Source organism: Blennius ocellaris (assembly GCF_963422515.1).
Source record: "Blennius ocellaris genome assembly, chromosome: 16".
In the NCBI taxonomy this organism is placed as follows: Eukaryota; Metazoa; Chordata; class Actinopteri; order Blenniiformes; family Blenniidae; genus Blennius; species Blennius ocellaris.
The window spans coordinates 9,200,120-9,226,126 of record NC_137665.1 but is presented as its reverse complement, the minus strand read 5'-3'; the positions used below and the strand labels follow the sequence as shown (position 1 = coordinate 9,226,126).

General features: G+C 42.1%; 4 protein-coding genes across 7 annotated transcripts; all 4 read right to left on the bottom strand.

Annotated features, from left to right (window-relative positions):
• Positions 1-1,006: 1,006 nt before the first annotated feature.
• Positions 1,007-11,670, bottom strand: arhgdia (Rho GDP dissociation inhibitor (GDI) alpha). The gene is made up of 6 exons (XM_080510755.1): positions 11,595-11,670; positions 4,743-4,936; positions 3,675-3,758; positions 3,121-3,197; positions 2,967-3,030; positions 1,007-2,655 (listed from the first exon to the last, which is right to left on the bottom strand). Exons 2-6 carry the CDS (start codon positions 4,930-4,932, stop codon positions 2,453-2,455), a joined length of 618 nt encoding a protein of 205 aa, XP_080366881.1. The 5' UTR covers positions 4,933-4,936; positions 11,595-11,670; the 3' UTR covers positions 1,007-2,452.
• Positions 11,671-13,059: 1,389 nt separating this feature from the next.
• On the bottom strand, positions 13,060-15,868 carry alyref (Aly/REF export factor). Of its 2 annotated transcripts, none has more exons than XM_080511182.1 (6): positions 15,521-15,868; positions 14,013-14,171; positions 13,785-13,932; positions 13,596-13,659; positions 13,327-13,513; positions 13,060-13,244 (listed from the first exon to the last, which is right to left on the bottom strand). In XM_080511182.1, exons 1-6 carry the CDS (start codon positions 15,755-15,757, stop codon positions 13,230-13,232), a joined length of 810 nt encoding a protein of 269 aa, XP_080367308.1. In that variant the 5' UTR covers positions 15,758-15,868; the 3' UTR covers positions 13,060-13,229. The 2 variants fall into 2 exon arrangements, with proteins under 2 accessions (XP_080367308.1, XP_080367309.1); XM_080511183.1 differs by lacking the exon at positions 15,521-15,868 and adding an exon at positions 14,598-15,517.
• A 1,931-nt stretch (positions 15,869-17,799) lies between these two features.
• mcrip1 (MAPK regulated corepressor interacting protein 1) lies at positions 17,800-20,566 on the bottom strand. Of its 3 annotated transcripts, none has more exons than XM_080511595.1 (5): positions 20,473-20,566; positions 19,774-19,814; positions 19,461-19,579; positions 18,597-18,701; positions 17,800-18,493 (listed from the first exon to the last, which is right to left on the bottom strand). In XM_080511595.1, the coding sequence occupies exons 2-5, from the start codon at positions 19,779-19,781 to the stop codon at positions 18,429-18,431; spliced, it is 297 nt and encodes a 98-aa protein (XP_080367721.1). In that variant the 5' UTR covers positions 19,782-19,814; positions 20,473-20,566; the 3' UTR covers positions 17,800-18,428. The 3 variants fall into 3 exon arrangements, with proteins under 3 accessions (XP_080367721.1, XP_080367720.1, XP_080367722.1); XM_080511594.1 differs by having other exon boundaries at positions 19,774-19,867; positions 20,473-20,548; XM_080511596.1 differs by lacking the exon at positions 20,473-20,566 and having other exon boundaries at positions 19,774-20,370.
• Positions 20,567-21,805: 1,239 nt separating this feature from the next.
• Positions 21,806-24,087, bottom strand: ppp1r27a (protein phosphatase 1, regulatory subunit 27a). Its single transcript, XM_080512073.1, has 3 exons — positions 23,323-24,087; positions 22,993-23,143; positions 21,806-22,623 (listed from the first exon to the last, which is right to left on the bottom strand). Exons 1-3 carry the CDS (start codon positions 23,759-23,761, stop codon positions 22,503-22,505), a joined length of 711 nt encoding a protein of 236 aa, XP_080368199.1. The 5' UTR covers positions 23,762-24,087; the 3' UTR covers positions 21,806-22,502.
• Between the last annotated feature and the right edge of the window lie 1,920 nt (positions 24,088-26,007).

Genomic DNA, 26,007 nt, shown 5'->3' with positions numbered 1-26,007 from the left:
TTGACAGCATCCTTGTTTTCTTTCTCGGGGTCCGCATTTCCAATTTTGTGCGTGAAAAAAATCTGCAGCCTTTTAAGATTTTTGCAGTTTTTCCTCATTTAGACACATTAAAGCTAAAAATCACATTATTCCGGATGGCACTACAGTGGAGAAAAATCCCCTCAGTTTTGTTCTCTCTCAACTCAACTTATCAGTTAGTGTTGCGCGGTTTTGCGGTCACATTCTGCTTTTTCAACATTAGTGAGCAAGAATAAGCGACCAGAAAAGTTATTTTGAGGTAAAAGTACCACAGCATCTTCCAGAAAAACCACAGCAAATTCCATTTCGTCTGGGAGAGCTCCATGAAAAATCAGTTGTTCAACCTTATTAATCACAAAGTAAATTCCTGGGGGACTGAGTCCCGCTGTTTCTGTGTATCAGTTTGTAATGTGCCACTGCAACTTCCTGTTTACAGTCCTGCTTTCAAAGGGTCGGACATTTAGCCTTTTCTCGGCAAGTTCTCAGTAGCTCCAAAATCTAGTCAGATAGCAAATATCAGTTTTATGATCAGTTTCTGACATGTCAATTCAATTCTTGCTCTCGCTTTTAACCAGACCAGCAGGAAATTCTGCCCGTGATATCAACATTTTTAAACAAACATGAAATACATCAAAGTGATATCGTCTGAAAAACCGAGAACTTATTTCTGCCACATATTGAAGGGTTTTTTTTTTCAAACTTGGCATCAGATTAGAAAATCTAATTACTCGCACCCAGCAGTGACGGAATCTGCTGCCCTTGTTCCAGGTTAAATCCCTCCATGAAGTAGAGCCTGTGTGAGTTGTGTAGAATGAAGCATATCTGGAGCACATGAAAACTGTCGTTTCTTGTCCACCTTCCATTTTGCTTTGTCCAACACTGTCAGGACGACTTGTGTGATTAATTTCACAGTCGCGAATGACTGAATTTGCACGTTTTAAAAACAGTGGGCATAAAGCAGTGTCTGAGTGAAGCACAAGACGCCACCCCAGTCTGAACACTTTATTGTGTACACAGCAGATCAGTAAATTGTAGGTAATACAAGTAGCAACACATTGTCTCACTCAACCCACAGAGAAAAACATCCGAGACGCACAAGAGCTGAACGAAGGCGAACAGAAGTCATTCACATACTTATGGAGTGTATACATATTTTTTTTTTTTTTTTAGAGAAAAGAAAAAAACACTATCATATGGCAGGATGTGTTCACCATCAGTGTCTGTTGGGAGGACTGGTGTCTCTGCACAGGCTCAGGAGCCAAATGCAGTGTTTCACCTCAGCGTTGTCGAGCAGACGATGCCGCCAAGCAGCGGAAGCAGCATGTGATTGGAAAAGTCTGGAGGCAGAGTCAACAGCAGGAATATTTAACTACCCTCGCAGACGGGAGAGGACACCGACTGACGCCGAGCCCTCGCGGGACCCTCGGATTCAACGCTCCAGTGCATTAAAACTACACTGCGACCGTGTTTGTAAATACAGCCGTTGTGGGCAAACGCTTAATCGCGATGGCTGCTACAAACCATCAATCCTGAAATAGAGACAATTAAAGTTCCAATTCCCTGTTGCATGCGCTAGACATTTTATTCAATGATGTCAACAAATTTAATCTGAAGGCAAACGGTTGAACTGGATCTATCCCCCCCCCCCCCCCCCCCCCCCAAACGGTTGGTGTTAAGGCCACATGGCTGCTAAAAATAAAATAACTAAATACCCTGATGAGGAGAGGAACGGCCACAGCTAAAGAATCGGGTTCAAAGAGTTAGAGGTAATACGTTTCCTGTGTTCTCTGAGCAGAGCGCGGTGGGTGCGAAACTATCTAGGAAGAGGTGACCTGAATTCCAGATAATTTAACGAGGCCCAAGCACTAATAATCTGCTCAAAGGCTTTAGGAGAGCAGAGTCCAAAAGTTGTGTCCAGCAATGATTGCTCAGTGACTGTGTACATGCAGCACCACTGCTTCCTGTACATCTTTTTCTTTTTTTCTTAAATTTACCCAAAGGCAGATCATGGCAATCGTACAAAACAACCTGAAGAGTAGAGAGTGAAATGGGGGAAGAAGAGAAAGTGGTATGAGGAAGAAGGAATCACACGGTTCAGGATTTTTTTTCTTTTCTTGTGAAACACATTGACTTTTTTTTCTTCTTTTTCTTATAAACAAACTGTCACTAAAAATCTGGATTGTTATCTTATTTGCTTTCTCCATTTTTGTTGTTGTTGTTAAAGATTTAATACTTATCAGAAAGAAACCGATCCAGCATTATTGATGCCGTGATTGGTCTTTAGAAACCGATGATGAAAAGGATGGACGGAGACAGCAAGACCTTGTGCAGCACATAATCCAGACACAGATTATGGAATGACGGCAAGAAAACGAAAGCCGGGAAAGAGCAGAGGAAGACGGTGCCGGTAGAGCGAGCGGGCAGAGGGCACAGATCAATCCTTCCAGTCTTTTTTGATGGCGAGGGACCACTCCCAGGAGAGGTGGTCGTGCTTGTCGTCGTCGGTGAACTTGGACTTGATGACGTAGGTGCCGCGGGCCATCATTCCTTTAGGTGCTTCCTCTACGGTGGTGAGGAAGTTGTATTCCTCGGCTGGCCGGGGCCCGTAGCTGCCGACCATGTAGTCCGACTTGTCGACTGAAAGGCGGGCAGACAAGAGGCGAACACGATCAGGGCGGCGGCGAGGAGCAGGTCACGCAAACGTCACAAGGTCCAACATCCAAGTCCGACATGAACAAGAAGCTCTCAAACAAATCGTCTTAAAAACGATGTACATTGACTATTTTTGAGAGGTTTCCGTATTGTCTATGTGATGTTAAAGACAGTATCTGATCTCAGTGGCACAAATATTGCTCTATCTAATATACACAATGTCTATTGTGTGATGAATGTAATAATAAAAAATGCAATAAAGTAAAGACTGAATAAAAGAACTCCATCAGTCTCACCTTTAACACTTTTCCTGAAGGTTTGCTGGGTGTACTTCAGGCCCGACACGATTTCCTTGTTGACCTGCAACGTGGAGAAACGCATGATATGCAGTTGCCATTTCCGACAAACATAAACAGAGCAAAGTGGAAACCTTGTCGGAGGTTCTCGCACCTTGAAGCTGATCTGTATTTTGTATTCAACTCCCTCCTTCAGCACAAACGGATTCTTCTTAAAGCCCTCAAGCTCTCCTGGCAGGAGAAATCAGTGCAGCAGGGAGTCAAAAGTCAAGACATACAACATATTATACAAAGGACACTCCGATAATTATACAGAATAATTTAACACAGTCACCATCTGAGTTTGGAGGGTCAATGCCATGTGGTACCAAGACTGACCACCAGGAGGCAATAGTACTCAAGTAAGTGGTGTTTTGATACAGTGCAGTCTGAATGGAGCCAAGAGCATGAGGAAATGTCTCATTAGCCCACTTAACACCGGAACAATGTCGTTACTAATCAGTAATTACTGGTTAATGATCCAGCAGGTCCGCACATGAGAACAAGAGCCAAAACTTCCCACTTACTATAAGGCCTTTCTTACAGCAGATTGGATGTGATTTACACTTTTATGTATATAATAAAACCAAGAGTTTTTATTCCAAATTCCCCAACATTGACTTGGATCCAAACTCGCATGGGTCCCACTAGAACACCGGCTCTACTTACCCTGCAGGTCGAGGACCAAAGGCTGCGGCGCCGTTTCACATAACAGAGTCATTCGTATCACTTGGACATTGGGGGCGGCGGGATCTACGACCAAGAAGAAGAACGAATTAAAAATGTCTGGTATTTTCTCAATGTTTTTTTCTTCAAAACAAGAAAAGCAAACACAGTATGTGTCCAAAGAGAAGTGGGTGGCCGGTCATGTCAAGGTCGCGATGGAAACGAAAACAAATTCAGATGGAACTGCTGTTCATGTTGCAGTTCCTCCAGACTTTTCACTACGATAACGACAAACCTGAGCACGTCAATAGTTTCATTCAACAACAAAGCTTTTGAGAGCAAGTGTCCGAAATGTTCTTCAAGCTGGCGTTTAAGTCCACTAAGAGATTCAGCGTAGACTACATGCGACTAGACGTTGTGCAATTGTTTTGCCATCTTTGATTGCGGCTTGAACTCTTTAGTCTAATATCGTGCGACTCTCACTCCCATCGCAGCGCAGCTGCTGCTACAAGCTGAGTGACTCCCATGGAGGCAAAATGCTGCAACCACGTCCATGTTTTCTATGTCCAGAATAAAACGTTTGCCTTGTGTGTAGCTGCTTCCAGAAATTTTTTTTTTTTTTACCAGCAGTGTACAAGTACAATACACAGGATCACCTGGTCACTTAAGATCCAGTCATTGTCCAGTCAAACTTAGATTTCACACCCATTTATAAATGCAATTATGAAATAATGCAACTTTCAATAGCTAAACAGTTCCTTGAGAAGTGTAAAGCCACAACACAAATCTCTGTGTGCATCATGTTATAAGAAACACGTTTTTAATATCCTTGAAGGGATTTCAAAACTTTTCACCTGATAAATTTCACTCATGATCTCGCCTCACTTCCTTATACTGTGTTGTGTGTTTTCTACACAACTACAAGCCGAACAGTTTTCACAACAAATAAGTTACTCCCCGCCGAGCTACAACAATTGTGAAGCAACTTTTACAACCGGGTTGTGAAAACAAAGTGACGGACGCACGCGTGCAGTGGAGGAAAATCATAATAACGGAGCTGCAGTCACTGACCAACAGCCACGGCGGTGCTTCCCAGCAGCGCCTCCTTGTACTTCCGCAGGCTCTCGTCGTCTTTATCCAGCTCCTGGATCTCCTGCAAGCTCTTCTGGGCCGGGGGTTTGTAGTTGACCTGGCTGTCGGTTTCCTCGTTCTCTGCTGCCATCGCTGCCAGCTGCTCTTCTGTGGGCTCCTGCTCTGCCATGGCGCTACAGAGGAGAGGGGGAGGGGGAATTCATGACCGAGGACACAACAGACCACCGTCCAACTCTTGGTATGATCAAATTTACACGTGGCAAAACTGAGATTTTGTCATTAGATCTCCGGCTGGTGGACGATTACAAGATTACGCGGAAACCAGAGAGAAAGCTGAGGGAACTTTGACCCGTGTGCACTGGCAGCCTAGAGCAGCAGGCCATATGAAGCCAGAAATCCCTGTCATGTCCGGTTTTCTTGTAGCGTCTGCAGCACGGCAAACGTTTGAAACACCCTGCGGCGGGAGGAGAAAGGAGGGGACCATCCTTGAGTTCCCTTGTGTGCAGTTTCACAGCAACGGACAGCAGTGATGCATCATGGTCGACACTGCCAATATGTTAGACGTTAATAAAAGTCAAGCGTGCACACCGAGACGAGAGCCCGGACGTGCGGGGCCAGTTTCTGAGGCCATGGCAGTGACACACAGCAGAAGATCTGATGAACCGGCAGCTTCAGCCACCTTCCCGCCGCCACAAAACGCTGCTGAGCATGTTGAGGAGGAGAAGTGTATTTATTAGAGGGGGGGGGGCGTTGACCCTGGCGACGGCACAAGAACATGAAGTCATCTGTTGTTTCTGAACATGTGAGGGCTTGGGGAGACATTGTATATGGCGTCAGAACATCTGGTGCACATGTGGAGAGGAAAAACCTATTAAAGGCCGACAGACACCTGCACGAAGCGGCTCTCTCCAGTCCTGCAAGACGCCGGTCAGACCAACAGTGCCACGGAAGCCGACCTCAACACAAGGCATGGTTTCACAGGCGATACATTAGTTTTGACCCGTGTCGTTGAAAGAAAACTATAAATCTTACTGGATTAGAGGAATCGATACAACTTGTGCAGTCTTATGAACGGGAGACACAGCACTCTTGTGAGTCAGTCACATTTATTTTGTCACTCAGCTAACAAGAAACGCCACCTTCCCGTTTCACACAGAATTTAAAAAGGAGAAATCTCGCCTATCTTTTTTCTTCTTTTTTTTTCTAATTACATCCTACTGCAATAATAGAGCATTGACTAAATCACGCACGGCTCATTCTTAAGAGCCGGAAATCAGGTGAACGCGTTAAGAGTCTATAAATCAGTGCGAGTAAACTCACAAACCAGGAAACCGCAAACAAATGAGGAAACCAGCAGAAGACAAGTAGCCATGACTGATCACACCTCATGAAACGCACACAAAAACACTAATAACCGACAACACAAGAACCAGTTTGTTGGGTCTCTTAACCCTTTGCTCGGCTCTGTTGGGCAGTCGTATTTAGTTTGGTATTAAACGGACAGGAACTGCAATTACAACACTTTTCCCCTCTTTAACTGCCAAATGGGGCCTCTGTATGCACTCCCATAAAAGCACAGATTGCTCTTTTGGCTGCACAAGCTGCGTGCAAATGTTGACTATTGGAGACCGAATGAAAAGTGAGGGTAGGTGAGGGAGACTGGACCAGATAGCACGCTGATGCCGTCATAGGTGCAAAGGAACAGGTTGTTTGTTTGTTTTTTTGTCTCACTTCCTCTTTCAGCAAGTTAGCTGTACAACTAGCGACTCTCCCACAGCGAACAGCGAGACGACAGTAAACCAAACCGCCACCCAGCAGGAAGCGCTCGGTCCCCCCCCCCCAAAAAAATACTGACATGGCTCCCTCCCGCAAATCCCTTCAAGTCAAAACTTCCAATTTTCTACTTTATCCAAGGGAAGATTTAGTCATTTTCTAGATACATCATTAGAGGACTGGCAGGAGCATGCTTCAAGCTTTGCACCTTTGATGCGAGTCTATTAAAGATGTCCTCTTAATTGTGCACTTCTGCATTTTTGTCAAAAATGAAGCTTTACATAGTTGGCGAGCATATTAAATGTGGCAAAATTGTGAAAAAATGCAGTAACCACATGCCGAGTCGCTGATTTGAGAACAGACCTTGGGGATAAGCGTGTTTAAACCAGCCGACGCCAGCTGTTCATGTGTTTCTTTATATGGTCATGAGACCATCAAGACAACGAGGCTGGTGTCAATCTGCAAGGAAAGCGCAGGAAGCACTTTTGAAAGAGACACTTGCAGGTAGCCAATCAAGAGAAAGTGGGCTGTCAGAGAGGGCGGGCCCCGAAGAGGAAACCCCACAAAACTTTGTTTCAGACAGAAAATGTTGCACAACTCTAAAGATAAATTAGATTTTCGTTGCTTGCAGGATGTGGCAACACTTTTTGGGATTCATATTTTAACACAGATCTTTAGGGGGGGGGGGGGCAACAAATATTGTGGAGTTTCACTTATGTTATGCTCGTATAATAACCCAAGGCTATTTTATTTTTCTTCACACAATAGATTCCTTTCAATTATTTGCAGACTGTTGAAGAAGGAAATTGCTTCATAAACTGAACAAAGCCATTGGTTCCAACCTGGTTCCTTTTTGTAAACTGAACAGACTGATCCCACATGGTATTTCTAATTGTTATTAAATCAAGCATTTGATTTATGCAACAAATGTTCACTTCTTGGCATGCATTTAGACAGTATTATCTTTGAATCAAATATTCAAAAATCAGGACCAACTAATGAAATCAAACGGTGTCAGTGGAAAACACTGCATACATTTACATTGTAGGACTTTATATATATATATATATATAAAATTGTACTACAGCTGAATGTTTGCTCTCCCTAAAGATCTTCCACTGCCAAACACAGCATTAAGAGGCAAACACATTGAGAAGAAATTGTTTCGGTGTTAGGAAATGCCAGCAGCAGACACTTCGTTCAGTTATGCCATCTTAACTATGAACTTGCCGATTGGGCAACTTACCAACCCCGAGGCTCCATAAAGTGGATTAACTTTTAACAATACGCACATCAACACACTCATGGCAGTTTGTCTTCCAGACTTAAACAACGCGAGCTGTGGGGAAGTGGCGACACATTAGGCTGACAGTGAAGGCCCTGTCATTGTCCGGCTCGCCAGGAATCACCGCCGAGGTCATGAGACCGTGCAAACAAACAGTGGATGTGCTGCTGAACTTGACCACGTCAGCGTCTTAATCTTCACCTGCACGGCTCTCTGCTGCATGCAACTCTCTCCTCACGGGGAGAGATAATCGCTTTTCTTGACCAGGACTAAGCAGCAGAAATTTACAAACACGTCAGGCTTGGCAAACAGCCCTGTCTTGAGATTAAGCCGAGTTACTTAGCAACACTGCAGAGCAATAAGATTATCGAAGAGTGGGATTAATGGTTAAAAGGCACTTGGGGGCGGGTCACTTGTGGTGAGACATCAAGAGGATTCGCTTGGTGAGAGTCATTAGTGTCATCAAGATGTCAGTCAAGATAACTGATAAGTGAATGGCCAATCCCTGTGGGATGATACAGGGATGATAAGTGGACCGTGTGTGTGTGTGTGTGTGCGTTTACACTGAGATGATGTGATACTTTAAAAGTAAATCAGAAAATAAAATGGCCTGTTTGTGCATTTGTTAACATGTAGAATATCAATACCAACACTGGATTTTAAAAGCCAATCGATCGGTTATTAGTTGCAAGTCTTTGTGGGAGAAAAAAGCTGTTCTGTCATTTCTTCACCACATTCAAAAGGGCAATAAAAGCAATCGTTTTACAGCTCTCAGTTTAAAATTACAATATTGAACCGAATAAAGTTCAACTTGTTTGGTCTACACAGACACGGCTATTGATTGATGTGAGGGTTTTCTGTATAATCTTCTATAACCTGGAGCCTTTGCTGTTCAAAGTTAATGCAATCGAAGGAACATAAAATTATCAAGAAGCCAAACCAACAGGAAACAAGAACAAACGACTATCCCTTGATGTAACTCCGCCCAGCCATTGCTCCATAAGTGATGGGATCATACTGGCAAGTCTTCAAAAGCATGGCTGTTCAAAAAAGAACTTATTTTTTTTCCTAGGGAGGTGTGGATGGTCATCAATCATCTCATTGACAAATCTTTAATTGGAAATCATATAGCTGATCATTCATCTTGTTGATCATTGTTAATGGATCTAAGTGTACAATTATCTTAACAGACTAAAATAAGACATGAACGCTGCTTCAATAAAAGTGACTCGCGCACCTTTTGTAGATTTGGCCTTTAGCTTGTGGCTTACAGTCCTACTGATGCTTTCATCCTCGCTGGTGTCCGTTAGTCGTCTTTCATGCTGCACTCAGTGAGGCCCGGGGCCTTTGGATTCCTCTTTTTTTTTTTTTTTTTTTATCCACAAGGTTTCACTACACTTCATGCTGATGTAAAAAGCCAGCTTTTTATGTTGAGCTGCACCCTGCCCTCCTTTGAAAGAATCATTGATTGAAACCCACATTGTCTTTTGGTGTGAAGTTGGTTTGGATAAAAGCCACTGCAGTCAGTCGAATACAACTTGAGCTGTTGTAATCATCACAACAGATGGGTCATAGCATAAATGGATCAAATGCAGTTAACATAGCAGAAATAGGCCTGTGGGCCATATCGAGTTGCTGGATTAGGCTTAAGACTTAGAAGAAATCATTATGGCTTCCTGTTCAGGTGGTGAACGACCTGCACACCAGGCAGCAACCAGCCTCTTTTGTCTGTAAAGATATACTGCAAACTTCCTTCTTCAGGCGAGAGCTTGATGATTCATATCCTTTAGCGCGCTATAGCACTTACATGCTAAAAATGTGAAGCACAAGTCTTTTACTTGATGTTAACCTGGAAAGCCTACTGGTTTAATTAGTTGCAACCATCTGGAATCTAAATAACTACCTTAACGGGATTAAAGGAAATAAAATCAAGAGGGCCTCCCAACAAGTCGAGCATGTAAGTTGAACATACCAAAGCTTTGAGGAAGTGTTGGTGGGACTGATGCAATGTAGAGGAACCCAACAGAAATAAACAAGAGCAGTAAATAATAAACCACAAGTACAGTGAGATGAAAAATGCAGCAGAAGCAAGAGAAATGCTGCGTTTTGGACTCATGTTTAATAGTCAAATTAAATTGAATAGCCCAAGATGTTTCTAAATACCAACTGAGACCCACAGCAATGGATTGGATCATGAAAGAATCAACAGAAAGTGGTGGCTGTGGTAGATTTAAAAATACTAAAACAAAAAAACCCCACAAGAACTCTAAACCAGGAAGGTCCTGGACAAATAGGAAGCTTTATAAATAACTGGTGAGAAATCTCTGAGTATAGCGTCAGGAAGCTGCGAGTGAATGGGCTACCCGAGGTGCCAGCTGAAAGGTCAGAACTCATCCCCCCCTTCTCTACAGGAGTTTTCAGAAACATGCCCAGACTCAGTTTGCCTCCCCAGGCTACCGCCTCTATGGAGGAAACAAACGCCTCACAATGCAAGATTACAGCTGGATAGTTATTTCCTCCAAGGAAAACAAAGACTTCTTATTAGACAATGGGTGGGGGTAAGCATTCGACATGAGATTTCATGATTACATTGAGCAAACGTCTGAAATGTCCTCATACTTTAATTCCTTCAGACAGTCATCAATTATGGGATAACAGATTGTGGCCCCCTGAGAAGAAAAACTAATAAAAACACACGGTGGTCTGTCTGTGTGGAGGGCTGGTGAGCATCCCCACACTTTTATCCTTTGGCCCTGAACATGATCTATCATGGGAGGCTTACTAAAAGGATGTCTACACAGAAAGACAGACCCTCATAAAATGTCATTTTATAATCAGAAATCAACCCCAAACTAGAAATTCGGTGTGCAAAAAAACCTCAACTGCTATTACAGGAATTAATGAGTGAGGGATGTGCGAGATCCATGTTGCAGACTTCTGCACTCCTCTGCAGCAAAATACAGAATCATACATCCACCTGTCAACACAAGGTTGCACATAATCCGAGCTGAAGCAAGGGAAGTTTGGTGAAAGTTTACACTTCTGCAAAAGGACATGTATCACACGACCAACGACACGGGAGAACCGTGGGATTTTACGATTTGGGTGCAGTCTTGGATTAATCGCTTATCTGGACCTTCAGCCAAGCACATGGCGTGAGAAACGAGACACAGGAGACACCTGGTTAGCGTTTTGTCTCCGTGCACTTGACCGCTGAAGAGCCAAAATGGAGGCTGGTTTCTTCTCGATCAATTCAAACTGAGGTGAGTTCCAGGAAGTGGTAGAATACTGTTGCTCATACGCCACATGACTGCCGAGCCGTACTTCATTAAACGGCTTTAAATCAGAGATCAGATCTTCCTTTAAATCAGAAGATTCAATGAACACTTGGGCAACTTGACAAAACCAAATTTGCTCGGATTTTGTTAATGAAATGCAGAGAATGGTGTCACCGTTAACTTACGGCAGTGGCGGGTCAGAAGAGAAGCAACACCCGGAAATTCACAACCGACAAACTCAAAGCTCCAGGGGAATAACTTTAAAAGCATCAAAAAGTCACGGGAAGTTGACAGTGTGACTGAAACATAACTATTTTTTTATTTGCGTATAACTGTACGCAAAAAAGCGACTTTCCTTCAAAGCTATGCGGAAAAGTTAGCCTGCGTTTTAAAAAAAACAAACAAGCAAACTTCACACGAACGGCGTAAAAATGCAGACTTACAGTTTAAATCGAGTTATTAGAAGAGTTTAGGGGGTGTTTTCTAAACGCTTACCGCTTTTTTCCTGCTGGCTGAGTGGGACAGTCTCTCGCGAATGAAAGAAGAGTGAAGCGATGGAGGAAATCTAACTCAGGAAGGACAGCAAAGCTAACAATCACTCCCACGATCAACCTCTGCAAACAGCCCTTCACAATAAAAGCACTACTCACGTTAATGTCACGTTTAACTATACAGTCCTGATGTAATGCCACTTTTACTAATGATTATAGGTATATAAATTCTGTTTCCATGCGTTTATGATACTTAAACCAGAGGAAACACGACGATTATATGTGCACGTATTAATTATGAAATCTAAACCGGAACTTGTATTTGCTACCACATTGTTTTTTTATTGAAACAAAACGCTTCCGGGAAAATGCTCAGCGACACGCGTGGGCTTGCAAATTGTCTTTTAAGTGCAAATATTTGAGTTCGTCTTGTTCATTTCATGGCCACCTCGTGTTGAACCACGAAGCTTTATAGATAACGCGATTCCAACCAGCGATACACGCTTTTGCATTCACGAAAGCTGTAATGCACAACTATGTGTATGTGTGTGTCATAGGTGTGGCGGGTGGATACTCTACATTACAAACCCGAGAATCGAGTATCAAGTCAGTGCCACGGGACAATCCACCGTAGTGTTGGCCGACCTCTAGTGGTTGAGCTGAAGTAGTGCAGGGCAGGTATATCTCACCCAGGGATCTTCCAACCTGCATTACTGATTTTAGGCAAAGATCTGACTATATTACGCACTTATTGATGGATAACCAAGACATTTTTTCTTAACCAACTTTGAGGGTGGGTTTCAGGGAAGCGTTGTTTAAATACATAACGTCACACGTGGATACCCTACACAACTTGTATATTAAAAATGTGCCATGTTGTGGACGAGTGGAAAACACTATTGAGCTGTTCCTTAATAGAATTAATCAAAATGTGTATGTACAATATAAACAGCTTATAGTTTAACATGAAAGGATGTCGACATACAAAAACAAATCGTCTCATGTTAGATTGCATCAAGTGAATAGACTGTATGAACAGCTAGTCACCTTTGTACAGCTATGCCCTGACAAATCAGTCATTCATATTGATCTATATGTGCAGCATGCAGCCGATACCACAGGGCCACTAAACCCACGTACACTCACCACCCAATTGTCTTCAAGTAATTTTCATTCCTTCATCCCAAAGTATTTTTTTTAGAACCATTCTTGACATTACCATTTATATCTTTTGTGAAACTGAAAATGCTACCGACAACATTCCCTTACCAGTCTCACAGATGAACACCAAAATTAAAGTCGAGTCACCAAAACGGATACAAAAACAACACAGTAGGTTTGGTTAATATGCACTGCAGGTTTTTTTTTTTTTTTTTTTATTACAAGTTTGTTTACTACAGGGTAAAGGGGAGAACCGGGAAAACCCAGGTCAACCTACAGCCAAAACCATTTATCAAAAAACGGGGTGGGGGAAAAAAAAAGTGGTAAAAAACACTTTGGAGCATTTAAAAGAATAGGTCAAAACAACAATTCCATTCACATCAGAAGACAACCATGTGTAAAATATTCTGCACATTTGTAACAACCACCCTTCTGTGCAGACAGGAAGGGACGACAACCGGGAAAAGCTTCATATCGTCTAGCTGGTTTCCATCTGAAAGAAATAGAGAGTGATATTAGAGCACTGTGGGAGAAACAGGGGATATTGAGGACAGCCAGTCAACATCTGCACATACCCTAGCATTGTAGGCATCTAACTGGGCATCAAGCTCCTCTGCTGACAACTGTTGCTTGCTCGTGCCACCACGCGCTCCCCTTCCCCTGCCCCTGGGACCGCCTGCACCACGTCCCCCACGGCCTCGCTGCATGCCCCCGAAGCTCCCGCCACGACCTCTGTTCATGCCTCCGCCCCCTCTGTTCAGACTAAAAATACAGATGAGGTTAACACAGGGTGGACAACACACTGAAAACACATTTTGAACAGCACATCTCAGTGTTCACTCACCCCTGCATAGGTCGCCTCTGTGTGTCAATCTGTGATGTGACGAGCTGTATGTTCATGGGCCGCCCTAATGATGGACAATTAATTGTTATTCTCAGACATGACTTTAAATATCAGACACAAAAGTCAAAGTTTGTGTGATCATAAATGAAAGAAAGATCATTCTGTCCGCAGCTTGAGCACGATACCTACCATCCAGTGGGATTCCATTGTACTGTTTCATGGCCTTAAGTGCATCTGCCCTCCTTTCAAAGTGGACATCCGCGGTTCCCAAACTTCTTCCTGATCGGTCATAGTGAACTGCAGCTTTTTTCAGCGTTCCAAATTCGGCGAAGAGTTCCTTCAAAACAAAACATTGGGTCAATATACCCAGAACATGAAGCCAAGACAGGTAAAATTCTAACGGGAGGGCCAAAGTACCTGGATGTCGGCATCCGAGACCCCAAAGTCGAGATTGGAGACAAGGAGCTTTCCTCCAGTTTCCACACCAGCTCCTCCGCCACCTCCAGCAGCACCATTGAAGCCACTGAAGCCATTGTCGAACATGTCGTGCTGCCACTTGTCGGGGAGCTGTTTCGGCTGCAACAGATGAGAGAACGCACCTGCTGACTTCAGGATCCCCTTGCCTCTGTCAATCACAGAGTCCACAGGGCTGGGTGTTGGGGCAAGCAGGGGCTCCACTTCCAACAGAGGGTAGGGTGCTCAGCTCCCCCAAGAGGCTCCCCAAAGTTCCCTGCCCACCCCATCACAACAAGCAGGGGAATCAATCCATACAGAAGAGACACAAAACAGCTGGAAAAGCAAGGGGATCACCTCTATGTACATGTATTGAACATACTACACATTACAAGCCTAGCATCATCATTTTAGAATTAGATTTAAACCATAACAACTAACTAAAAACTGAGCAGATATCATTTCAATTCCCCAAACCCACCCTCAATCACTATGCTAAGCCCTCAACAACTTCCCAGGCTAACTAAAAATTGCCCATTGTTCTCTTGCCATCTGCGCCTCCAGATCTGATCCTCGGGTACACAGGGGGTCGCCATCTGAAGCAGCGGAGCCTCCAGCGATGCACCAGGTTTCCTGGCCCGCCCAAAAGTTCTTTACAAAGCCACGAAGGGGCCTTTCGTGAAGGGGAAGTGTCCATAAGATGTTGTGGATGGGGATAAATAAAGGGGGAGCTCGCCCCCCTCCACGAGCCTGGATTATCTCAGCGTCCATTTTGAGATCACGCCATTTTGACAGGGGCTTTGTTTGGCTCGTCTAGATTACAATTCGCAATTACAGGCCTTATCTGAAAATTATGACGGGCAGGGGTAGAAAGTCCACTGATCCATCCACAAAGCAGCGGCCACTGCCGGAAGGAAAGGCGCCGAACGGCACTCCCGCCAGCCTCTCTGGGAGAAAAGGCCGCCTCGCCAGGTCGCTGCGCTCGGCCTTGGAACAAAAAAAAAAAAAAAAAAAAAAAAAAAACTACGCTCCAAAAAATTGTGGAAAATCATTTTCGAGCGGGTTTTTTTTCGATGAAGTGGTATCCTCTCATCACCATCAATCTGAATAAAGAGCCGTTTTCGACTGTGGTTGACTTAACTAATCTGAGGCGCTCGATTCAAAATGGCGCCGGCGTGGCTAATACATTCACTCTCTCCAAGAGGCCTCGTCGTCTTCAAAAATGATGCAACACAAATGGGTCGTGGGAGACGGGACACACTATGCATACAATTTCCATTCTGCTTAACCGCCAACTATAGAGCTATCCTCCGAGGGAAACTCGGCGTTAGCATCATTTATATCGTTTGACTAGCAAGCTGGCTAGACGATTAGCTCGCAAGCCTAGCGGTGAACAGAAGGATGTTCCCCAGGCATTTCCAGCTTTGCCGAAGGGTTTCCTTTCTCAGCCAACTCCGCTAACTTTCTCATACCCTGCTGTAAGGCGTTGGTCTGCCTCTACCGCGGTTCAGGTTCGGTCGGTTCCTCATGGGGCCGGATCCGCCGCCACGGCCTCCAAATCCTCCGCCGCCGAGTCCGAGACGCGCGGGGCCTCCTCCTCGGCCGCCGCCTAAACCTCCGCGGCCGCGACTTCTTCCGCGGCTCCCGCCTCTCTGCTGCCTGTTCTGCTTGATAATGTCGTCTAAAGACATATCCATCTTATCTGTCATTCTGTTGCTCCGGTAATGCTAAACTGTGAACGAGATATAAGAATATGCCCTAGCTGGTCCCTCTCTGTCCTCTCGAATCTGGTTTCGCTGCGGCTGCTCAAGCACAATGAAAGAACCCTCGTAAACGCAAGAACCACTTTCTGACGTCGCTTTACGTAATCGACGTGATGACGTCACTGACGACGACACCGTGTGGTTCCTCAACTGAAGTCTTAATTAAATCACCTGTACACCTGGATCTGTTCAGGTCATTTAACATATTTTACTGATGCCAAATGCTGCTTTCACTGCACCTTGCAGTTTATGCACCCTCACAAACATCAACCAATCATGGGAGTTAAAACGTTTACGTTTAAGTATTAAACATTGTCATAGAAGATGTTTAAGGCATGGGGATTTAAGATAGACAACAAATACAGCACATGGAGTGAAGATGTGATGAGAAGAAATAAACAATTCAGTCTTGAAACCCAGTATAATGTGTTTTTGTCTGTTGGGGAGCCTGCTGGATTTAATTAGTTCTTCTTGGAGGAATTTTAAACATTCTATCTGATTCAGAAGAGTTTACATAGTCCGGGAAGTTAAGTCTTTTTTAAAAAATGTTTTAATTCAAACTTATTCCCTCTGTTCTTCTGCAATGACCTTTGAGCCCACCAGTTGTGCAGCCTGCTTTTGTCTTTCAGACAAGCTCCTTCAACAAGTAAACGAACAAGTGAAAAATGTTTCTCTATAAAAAATAATTCTCCAAATGAAAGAATTTCCACCTGGGATTAAAAAAGGACTCTGAAAACAAAAAATACTGATGAAAGTGCCAAGATACTTGTCGAAGTCTTTGAATTCAAACGTTTCATTTTATGCTGTGCTTGAGTTTGGCGATTTAATACTTTGTGTTTAATAAGACAAAGTATTAAAACATGAACATACATTCTTTTGTAAAAAAAAATGGGTGTAGATCTGTGACCTCTACATTGGTTAAATTGTAATGTGAAGTTGTACTTTATTAATTCTCTGTGAAGAAATGTTTGGAGAAAACTATATGAAATATATATACTGCTCAAAAAATACAAAGAACACCAAATCAAATATTTTGGATTTTGATTAAGGAAATATTCCAAATAAAAACCTTTAATAATTAAATGGTATAATCTGTGGAGAACAAAATATTGCAAAACAATTCATGACAATTGTGTTGTATAAATAATGGAATTGTAGAAAAGTCTGACCACAGGCTGACTCAACTGTTGAGTTTCCTATGGACAGCTGATAATATGGCTCAGTAGTATGGGCCAGTCAACACTTGTTGTAAGTTGAATTATTGACCCAAAAATAACTACTCTCTATGGAATAAATGTATTTGCTAGTTTCCCTATTCTTCTATATTGCATTACGCATATGCAGTCAAAGATATTAACATTAACATTCAACAAATTTGAATATGGAGAAATAACTATGGGTCAAAAAATGTTCAGGACCCCAGTTTGAGCCTGGTTGCATGTTCTCACCATCCCTGCAGGAGGTATTCTGCAACAGTCCAAAAACATGTTTGAATCTCACTGTTCACTGTAATTTACCCATAGGTGTGAGTGTTAATGATTTGCCTGTGTGTTCTCTGTATTTGACTGGTGACTTCTCCAGAGTGGACTGCCTCTTGATGGATTGAAGGACAAATGTTATGAACTGAATAACAACCAATATTGTCAGTTATAAGATACATTGAATGGATTTCTTTCGAATACATGGCTTCATGATCTAGTCATCCATCCTCTATATGTGCTTTAACTAAATTAGGGCAGCTGTTGGTGGAGACCCAATAGAAACACTTCCACATGCGTCCACTAACACCAAAGGCCAATGTGAAGACGCCCATTCATCTAACGAGCATGTGCAGTACGACAAAATGTATTTTTGTGAAGAAAAAAAAACACGTTTATACTAAGGTATCCTATTAAGAACAATACAGCAAATTCAAGTAGGTGGGATGGAGACACACAGAAGTACTGTAAAAGTCTTTTATTCAACATTTTGTTTCAAGCCTGGGGGAGGAGGGAAGATAAACCGGGGGCAGCATACTCAGAGGCGGGGGGCTATATTAATTTAAGTCCTTCTGAGGGGCAAGTGAATGTATAATAAAAACATTGGCCTTTTAGATTGTGTTTTGGCTTCCAAAACTTGCCCACAAGGTGTATCCAATGTGGCCATTCATTTACTTCTACAATTGATCAATCTAGCTTTCAAAACAAAACAAAACAAAAAATAAAAGTCAGCCCTTTCACATTTTCCTCCAAAGTCAGAGAAGAAATAGTAGTAGAATTGTATTAAGACTGCAGTCTTTTGTGTCCTGTTGAGAAACAGTTTGTACCTCGGCACCGGATGTCAGGAAGTCCTCATGAAGAATGTACATGTGTTTCATGGCTAAAAAAAAAAAAACATGAACCACAAGAGGGGAGCTCTTGTGCTCCCTGAAATCCCAGTTCTTTCCTTCTTCGACATTTGCAGAGGGTAAAGTAAGAAATGGGGTTTGCTATGGTCCAGAGTTCAGAAATGAGTTTTGCATTCTGTGTTAGACAAGCCAACAGGACTAACTTTTAGGCTGACGAAGGGCTGATGGAGGAAAAGTTCTTGAGGATAGTAGGTGGGAAAAAAACCCCCAGTGGAATCATGACGAGAAAGACTAGGACTTCTTTGAGTCCTGTGTGTTGCGTTTTTTGAGGTCACTCAGGTCTACCGGTGTGAAAGCTGTAAGAACACAAAAGAAGTAAACGACGCAGTCCTCAAATGATTCAATCTTCTGGTACAATGCAGTGAAAACTTATTACTACTGTATTACAGTGGAACTTACAATGTAGGTTTGGATTTGGGTTCTTCTCCACATACTCCTGTGGTCCACGATCGTTGCGTTCACTATTTTGTGTTGATCTGATGTCCCGGAGCACGCACTGCCAGGCTGGAACAAGTGAAGATGACATCTCAATTAATACATTCAGGGAATCCTATGCTAATGACATGGTAAGACACACACACACACACACACACACACACACACACACACACACACACACACACACACACACACACACACACACACACACACACACACACTGAATATTACATTTATTAAATATAGAGTTTTTTAAGTAATTGAAAGCCAGAGTTAGATTAAAATCCAAATGTCACTGCATAGACCCACCCACCCCCTCCACTGTTTTTTTTTGTTGTTTTTTAGCAATTCTCCAACTGCATTGAGTGCTTCAATGAAAGAAGGCCCCCAAAAACTTGAGCTGATTCAAAGTCCAGTGCTGCGTTCTTCAATGATGGTTTAAATGATCACTGATGCATTGTTTGAGTTTATTAATAAAGCATTTCTGATACTACAAAAGCAAACCATGATATTCTCACAGGACTTGGGTCATTTAGAAACAAATCAATTTATATACCTGTCTTTCTGTATGATTGTTTGCAGAAAATTGTGTGCTACACCTTTTTAGAACTGGATGTGACATGTGCTTGTCTTGAAGATCATGGAACCTTTCATTGATTAGGGAAGTTTAAGATAAATATGTTTACATACAATAACTGTGTGCATATTATTGATAAGAGGCTTTTAACACCTTAAATGCTATATAGTTTAAAGGAGAAAAAAGTTACAGCAGTTACTGATGACATTGGTTTGGTCAAGATTACACAAAGTGATTGACATACTTACTATCATATATAAAGCGCACATTTTCTTCATGTGCTGGGGTAAAGAGCTCCCCACTGTTAGTAGGGGATCGAGGGCTTGATGTCCGCTTGTAACTGTTCACCATCCTGGGAGCTGATGAGCTTCACATACATACAAACATCCAAATCAGTAGCAGTGCAGACAGTCATCACTTTACACTGTTCTTTCCATTGTTTACTCCTAGTTACACATGAATTCTGTGCTTCAGGGTCAAAGCATGCATACCTAAAACTGCATAAATGTATCCTATTTCAAATTATTTCTCAGCACTTAGGAGTGGTGATTTTATTCAGACCTGGTCATTCTGTTTGCAGTCTGTACTCGCTCTTCGCTCCTCTGTGGTGAGTGGATATGACAGAAGCAAAGGTTTAGAAGTCCCCAGCTGAATTCTAACAATAAACAGCGACAACCTGAGTATCACAACGTGATCTAAGAAAATCAGTTCCACTATCACACAAACACGAACTGCACGCTCAGTATAGGAAGTGGCAAACTATACGTTAGCTACCGGCAAAACACTTGCTAGCAATATTTTAAATGATCACCTATGTCCACTTGTTAGATCGCATAACACCGATCATAATACAATAACTAGTTTATATGAAGCAAAGGCGCACAATGTATAAGTAACACATCCTGGCGTTCAATATCAAGACGCTTTGTTTACGTTCCATCTGTTTTAGTAATGTTAGCAGCAGTTAGCAGACAGAAACGTGCTTATATTTAGCGATTTCCACGAACAATGATCCGGATCTTGAACAACCTGTGATCCTCCTTACTATAGTTATGTCAAATTAACAATAGTCTGACACGAATATTTCATGTAGCTAACTTTAGCCGTGTAGCTCGCTAGCTGTGGGTTTACATTGTCTAGTAGCGCTAGCTAAAAACAGCTACTATTTCGTTAGTACATCGTGTTTATTAGAAACACTTTTGGCAAAGTAGACCTATTTCAGAGCTGCTACATATAAAGGCGATAACTTAGTCAACAAACCTTTGTGTAATGGCTCCTTATAATGTCTTTATTCACAGACTAAACGCCGTAAATGCTGCCTAAAACGTTGCCAATGCCAACCAATCATTTCCGGGAAAACAGCCGGAAGCGGAAGTGATTCTCTTTATAAAAACAAAACAAAAGTCTTCTTCTTCTTCTTCTTCTTCTTCTTCTTCTTCTTCTTCTTCTTCTTCTTCTTCTTCTTCTTCTTCTTCTCTTCATTATTATTATTATTATTATTATTATTATTATTATTATTATTATTATTATTATTATTATTATTACTTCATCACAGTTCACAAAAATATCAATAAATAAACAGGAAGAATAAATCAGCAATGGGACAACAACTGTCATATTGAGGGATAAAACATTTGGTTTTATAATAAAGGGCTTAATGCACTTGTGAGATTATTTATGTGGAATCTGACCTGTCGAGGTTATTAAGATGAGTAAATAAATTGAGAACAACAGGAGGAATTCCTAATTTCACACACCAGTGAAGGTATGCTGTGATATAATAGTGGTCCTGACACCAGTCACATCTTGAGTTTGACTTGTTCTGACATCTTAGATCAGTGTAGCATTCATACTAATCCCAGAATCCTGTTTGTTATGCAAGACTTGGCACATTTTCTGTGCTGTGATTGTATTCAAATGTTTTGCCTTCAGGCCAGGATAAGATACGAGGGCAGGGGTGTTAAATCTGTGATCTGCAGGCTGACACTGTCCCAGTTGGGGGTCTGTTGTAGACTATGACCTTGTAGAATGTAAAAATTCCAACAAAAACACCAACTTGTTCTTTAAAAACAAATATCCCTTATTTGCGCCACACTCCCAGATAATGCCCATTGCTCTGTAAATAGCATCAAAGCCGTGTTGCGAGGTTGAATTGTTTTGAAGACATGCAAGCTGAATGTTGCAGAAGTAACGTGCACAGAGCAGCCGCAGGCTTTAATCTCAACTAGTCTGAAGTGAAACATTGCAGCAGATAAAGTGGCAAGCTCTTGTCACACTTGCAAAAAATCAAATAAAACACAAATTCAAGACAGTTACATTTTCGTTCAGATTGCTATCAGAGAATTCGTTTTTCTGTGAAAATGTATGCTTGTGCTTGTTAAAATGTAATTTAATTAAATGTAGACATTTAAAAAAAAGTACCCAGAAACCTGTGTTTCTATGTAAAATAAAGGTTGATATTTTGTTGACATGTACAGGTTATCATCCCACGGTATGGCAAAAATGAACTTGTCATCATTGTTGGAGAGCATTGATATGTATTGTTAATCACAATATTACAAAATCACACCAGCGAGTTCTGCATATTTAAAAAAGATTTCTTTATTTATGAAAATGTACAAAAATAGTTTTGAACATAAAATTTGATAAGACTTTCATTGCTGGCATTAAAACTGCAGAAAACAAAAGTGATCTAATAGGGAAAATACTGCAATGGAGCAAATACAAAATGCATTTTCTGTGTTTTACACTTTTTGATAAAGAATCTTTTTTTGAATTTGATTTGAATAAACCTCTTCCTGCCCAGCAGTGAGGATGCTTTCTGGATAAAACAAGCATTTCTGCCAAAAATGTATAAATATAAATTAAATATATGAGAATGGTAATATATAGTTTGCTTTGACACGAACACAAATGGCAAAATACATAACCTGGTGTTTTCTGAGACAGTAAATGAATCTGAACAATATGCTAGAGGTAATTAAATCCATTGTTAAATTGTGCCAAAAATTGATGAGTGATAAAATACAGAAATGCACAAAATTAAACCAAAAAAAAAAAGATCATATAAGAAAACATCCATCAGAAAAATGCTCAATGAAGGTTAATATATAAAAGAAAAATAACAATGTTAGAGCTGTCTGTGCTACACTTTAACAAAAAAAAAAAAGCTGTGGCAGAAAAGTTTGTTGTATTGTTTGCTCTTGCTCGTCTTTATGGCAGCTCATCCATTTTTATGAAAAAAAAAAATCCTTTGTGGGTGTTCTCTTTGGAGTCCTTTTGGGATCCAATCACACACAGCCGGTCTCAAACAGTTTGGCGAGCTCTGTGCAGTCTGGGTCGATGAGGTCTGCAGGCTTCTCTCCATTCTCATTCTCTGCCTCTGTGCTGGCTCCCATTGACAGCAGATAACTGAAAGGGGAATAAAGAAGAAATACAATCAAATAAAGTCCCCAAATACACATATCCATATTTAATAAGAGGTCATATTTTGTTCTAGCTAATCTTCACCGATTGCTTCCCTCACAATGGAAGCATTGTTGCAAATCCTTTACTTGAATTTAAAGTTTTCATTGTTGGACAGACAATATTTTGTACAATGATAGGTTTTATATTCGTTCTGTGTAGAGCTGAAGCTGCAGTGCACCATCAGTACATTTTATTTTAAAACATCCAAACATTTAAGTGATTAAATGTAATTAATTGTAATGTAATTATATGTTTCCAAAGATTGTTCCATGTTTATAGATTTGTTTCTTTGATTCAAAAGTAGTGCATTACCTGGCTATTTCTGGGTACCCATCACTGCAGGCCATGTGAAGTGGCGTCCAGCCATCCTCATCTCGCTGATGGACATCAGCACCATATTTCACCAGCAGCTTCACCACTTCCAGGTTTCCTGTTAGCACAGCTTCATGTAGAGCCGCCATACCTGTAATATCAATTGTTTCACTTTGGTCATTGCCATCAAAACAGTTTCCATTTCAAAATTGTGATTTTTTTTTTTTGTTGTTTTTTTGTTTGTTTTTGTATCTGTGGTCATGGCCAAGTGGGAATAACAACTGATGGCCTCTGGTTGAAAAAGGTAAAGGTTGTGGTGACTGTGCTCACCTGAGTGGAAAAGTGTATCCACGCGAACTTTTCTTGCTCTCATGAATCGGCCAATTTGCTCCAAATCTCCTCGTCTAACGATATCCTGGAAGATGATGTCATTGGGGAAGTGCACAGTTCTCTTTGCAGGTGCAACAGGTATGACAGGCGCAGGATTCTCCCGTGCTTCTGTGCGCTGTGTTGAACTGTAGCGGGACCCTTTGCTGTAGGCTGTAGGCGTGTAGGCTGATGTGGATTTGTATGTGGGTGTGTAATATGACGGGGTGTAATATGTCGTGCTGTACTGCGTTGGAGTGTACTTGGACACTGATGAGTATGTGGGTGTGTATGCTGACGGTGTGTAGTGTGAGGGGGTGTAATGGGTGGGAGTGTGGTACGTTGGCGTGTACTGCGAACTGCGCGTGTACGACGACACTGGTACGTGGTAGTTGTACTTCATCCCTGCAATGGTTGTGTCTTTGTCTTCCCCCCCACACACGCTCTCAGCTCAGGAGGAGGAAAGTGGGAAATCCAAGGGAACACAACAATCCAATGAAATAGCAGTATCCTTTGCTCCGGGTCTTTTCTGTCCTCTGTATCCTTTTGGTTTCAAGCTCCAGACGCTCCTGCTGATACTGGAGTGCACAAGTAGTTTTCAAATCCTTCGCTTTGCTTTAGTGTCCAAATGTCCTCCTTTTAGCCTGTCTGCACAACTCTGTCCTGCTGGCTGATCATTTCCTTTGTCAGAATTTGCCGTTATTTGCTGTACAGTGCATTTGCCGGAGCACAGAGCTGCTGTATGATGGGGCCAGTGAGAGAGGATCCCTATATACCCTCTGTACTGCTATTTTAAGGCCTAAGATCCAGTGACTTCTGCTTAGAAATGAGCGACCCCTATTTAGCCCCTCCCACTGTATAGCCACATGCCCACTGACGCAGTACACACCCCTTGATCGTAAAAAAATATTGACAACCAAAATGTGCCCATTGAAACACAGCTGCTACCATGTAAACATTCCACAAGTTTGTTAAGACTAAGACTGAAGAGAATCACAATACAATCTGTAGCACATATGTGTACAATACTTGAAGCAAAATGTATTACCCGTTTTGAGCTGTAATACCCACTTCGATGTGGCACTTCTCTGTGAATCACGATTGGTTTTATGTCAATAATGTGATACAGGATTGGTAAACAAAAACAAATAGCAATGCCACGTGATTTAATTTTGATGTGCTGACTTGTGCGTGGTACGTCAAAGATACTAGATATGTGTTTTGGTTCAGGATGCTCCTTCTCCATTCCTTGTTATGTTTCATGACCCACAGTTTCATCATGTGACCCCCCCCCCCCCCCTCCATGTGCAGCGAGAACAGAAAAACTCTCCCAGGAAAGTTATGACCAAAGAGGTCACACTACTACTGCCACTGAAAAGTCACATGGTGGCCAGAAATGGGGCATTTACAACACTCAACGTTTGCCATACAGTTCAGCTCACACAGACAAGATGTGTTGTTGGTTTCTTCGACGTTGATATTGGAGATTGTAGAAAAACTCATCTTTGTGAATGTTGCTGTCACACAGTGGTACCAGCTGTCCTCAGACAGACCCCGAAGAAGGCAGAGCTGGTTATAACTGGTTCACAAAACCTTTGGAAGCAGACTTTGATATTTGACAGAGGCTGCCAGTAGAAGAGGGGATATGGCCTTGCTGCCGTCCTCAGGTTTTTGTTTCTCAACATGACTCCAGTCACTTAAAGTGAGACCTCTCTTTGGAGCCTCATCAAATATCCTTCAATACATTGCTCCATTCCCTTTGTTTTGCAATCTCCCTTTTTAAAGATATCATTTAGCATCTCTCCACCCACCTTCTCTAGTTAATGACCAGACTATCCTGCATCAACAGTTTCAATGAATGTAAATTCAGAAAACAGACAGATACCCTCATGCCCAAACAGATGTTAATATAATACTGATCATAATATATGTCCATATAATCAACTGTTCCTAGTTTTGATGGTGAGCCGATCAGAAAACAGGAAGGCGCTTAAACCATTTGATCTCAGCAGGTAATAATCAACTTAGCTGTGTTGTGTTAGGAGTTGATCCCAGCTTTAAATGTCTCTAAACAGGGCAGTGGGAGAAAGTGGATCAGGGCTAATGGCCAGCCAAATTCAAGTGGCAAGCATTTCAATGCTTGAGGGAGAGACTTTTGGGAGCAGCTGTTGGGTTGCAGGGTGTCTTTTTTGGCTTTTGGGGGTTTCAAGGGTCATGATTCCTCCAGCGGCTCCTGCTCTGCCGCAGGTACCTCGGGGGGTCAAAGTGTTTGTTTGTCACAGTCCAATCTTAGACATGCGGCAGAGCGAGGTCTCACATGTTTCGACTTCTTGCTATACTTAGTGTAAGGCTGCCATTCCCATACCTACCTGCTCTTCAGCCTGCGTGTCATGATTAGTCAAATAACCAAGGAGTCAGAGTTGAAAGCATTCAGGTGTTCAGAACAGGGCCAACGACAAAAGTGGCTGCCTAAAAAAGGATTCAGAGCTTTCACCTCTGCTGGGTGTCATCAGCTGCCTTCATATGACTTTTGAATTTGCCCTCAGTGATCACAGTGTTTGCCATACACTGTGTATTCTTCATAAAATGATTCAGCACCAACAAATCAATTTATACATTCATGACTGCATGTTCTATTTAAATGTCTGT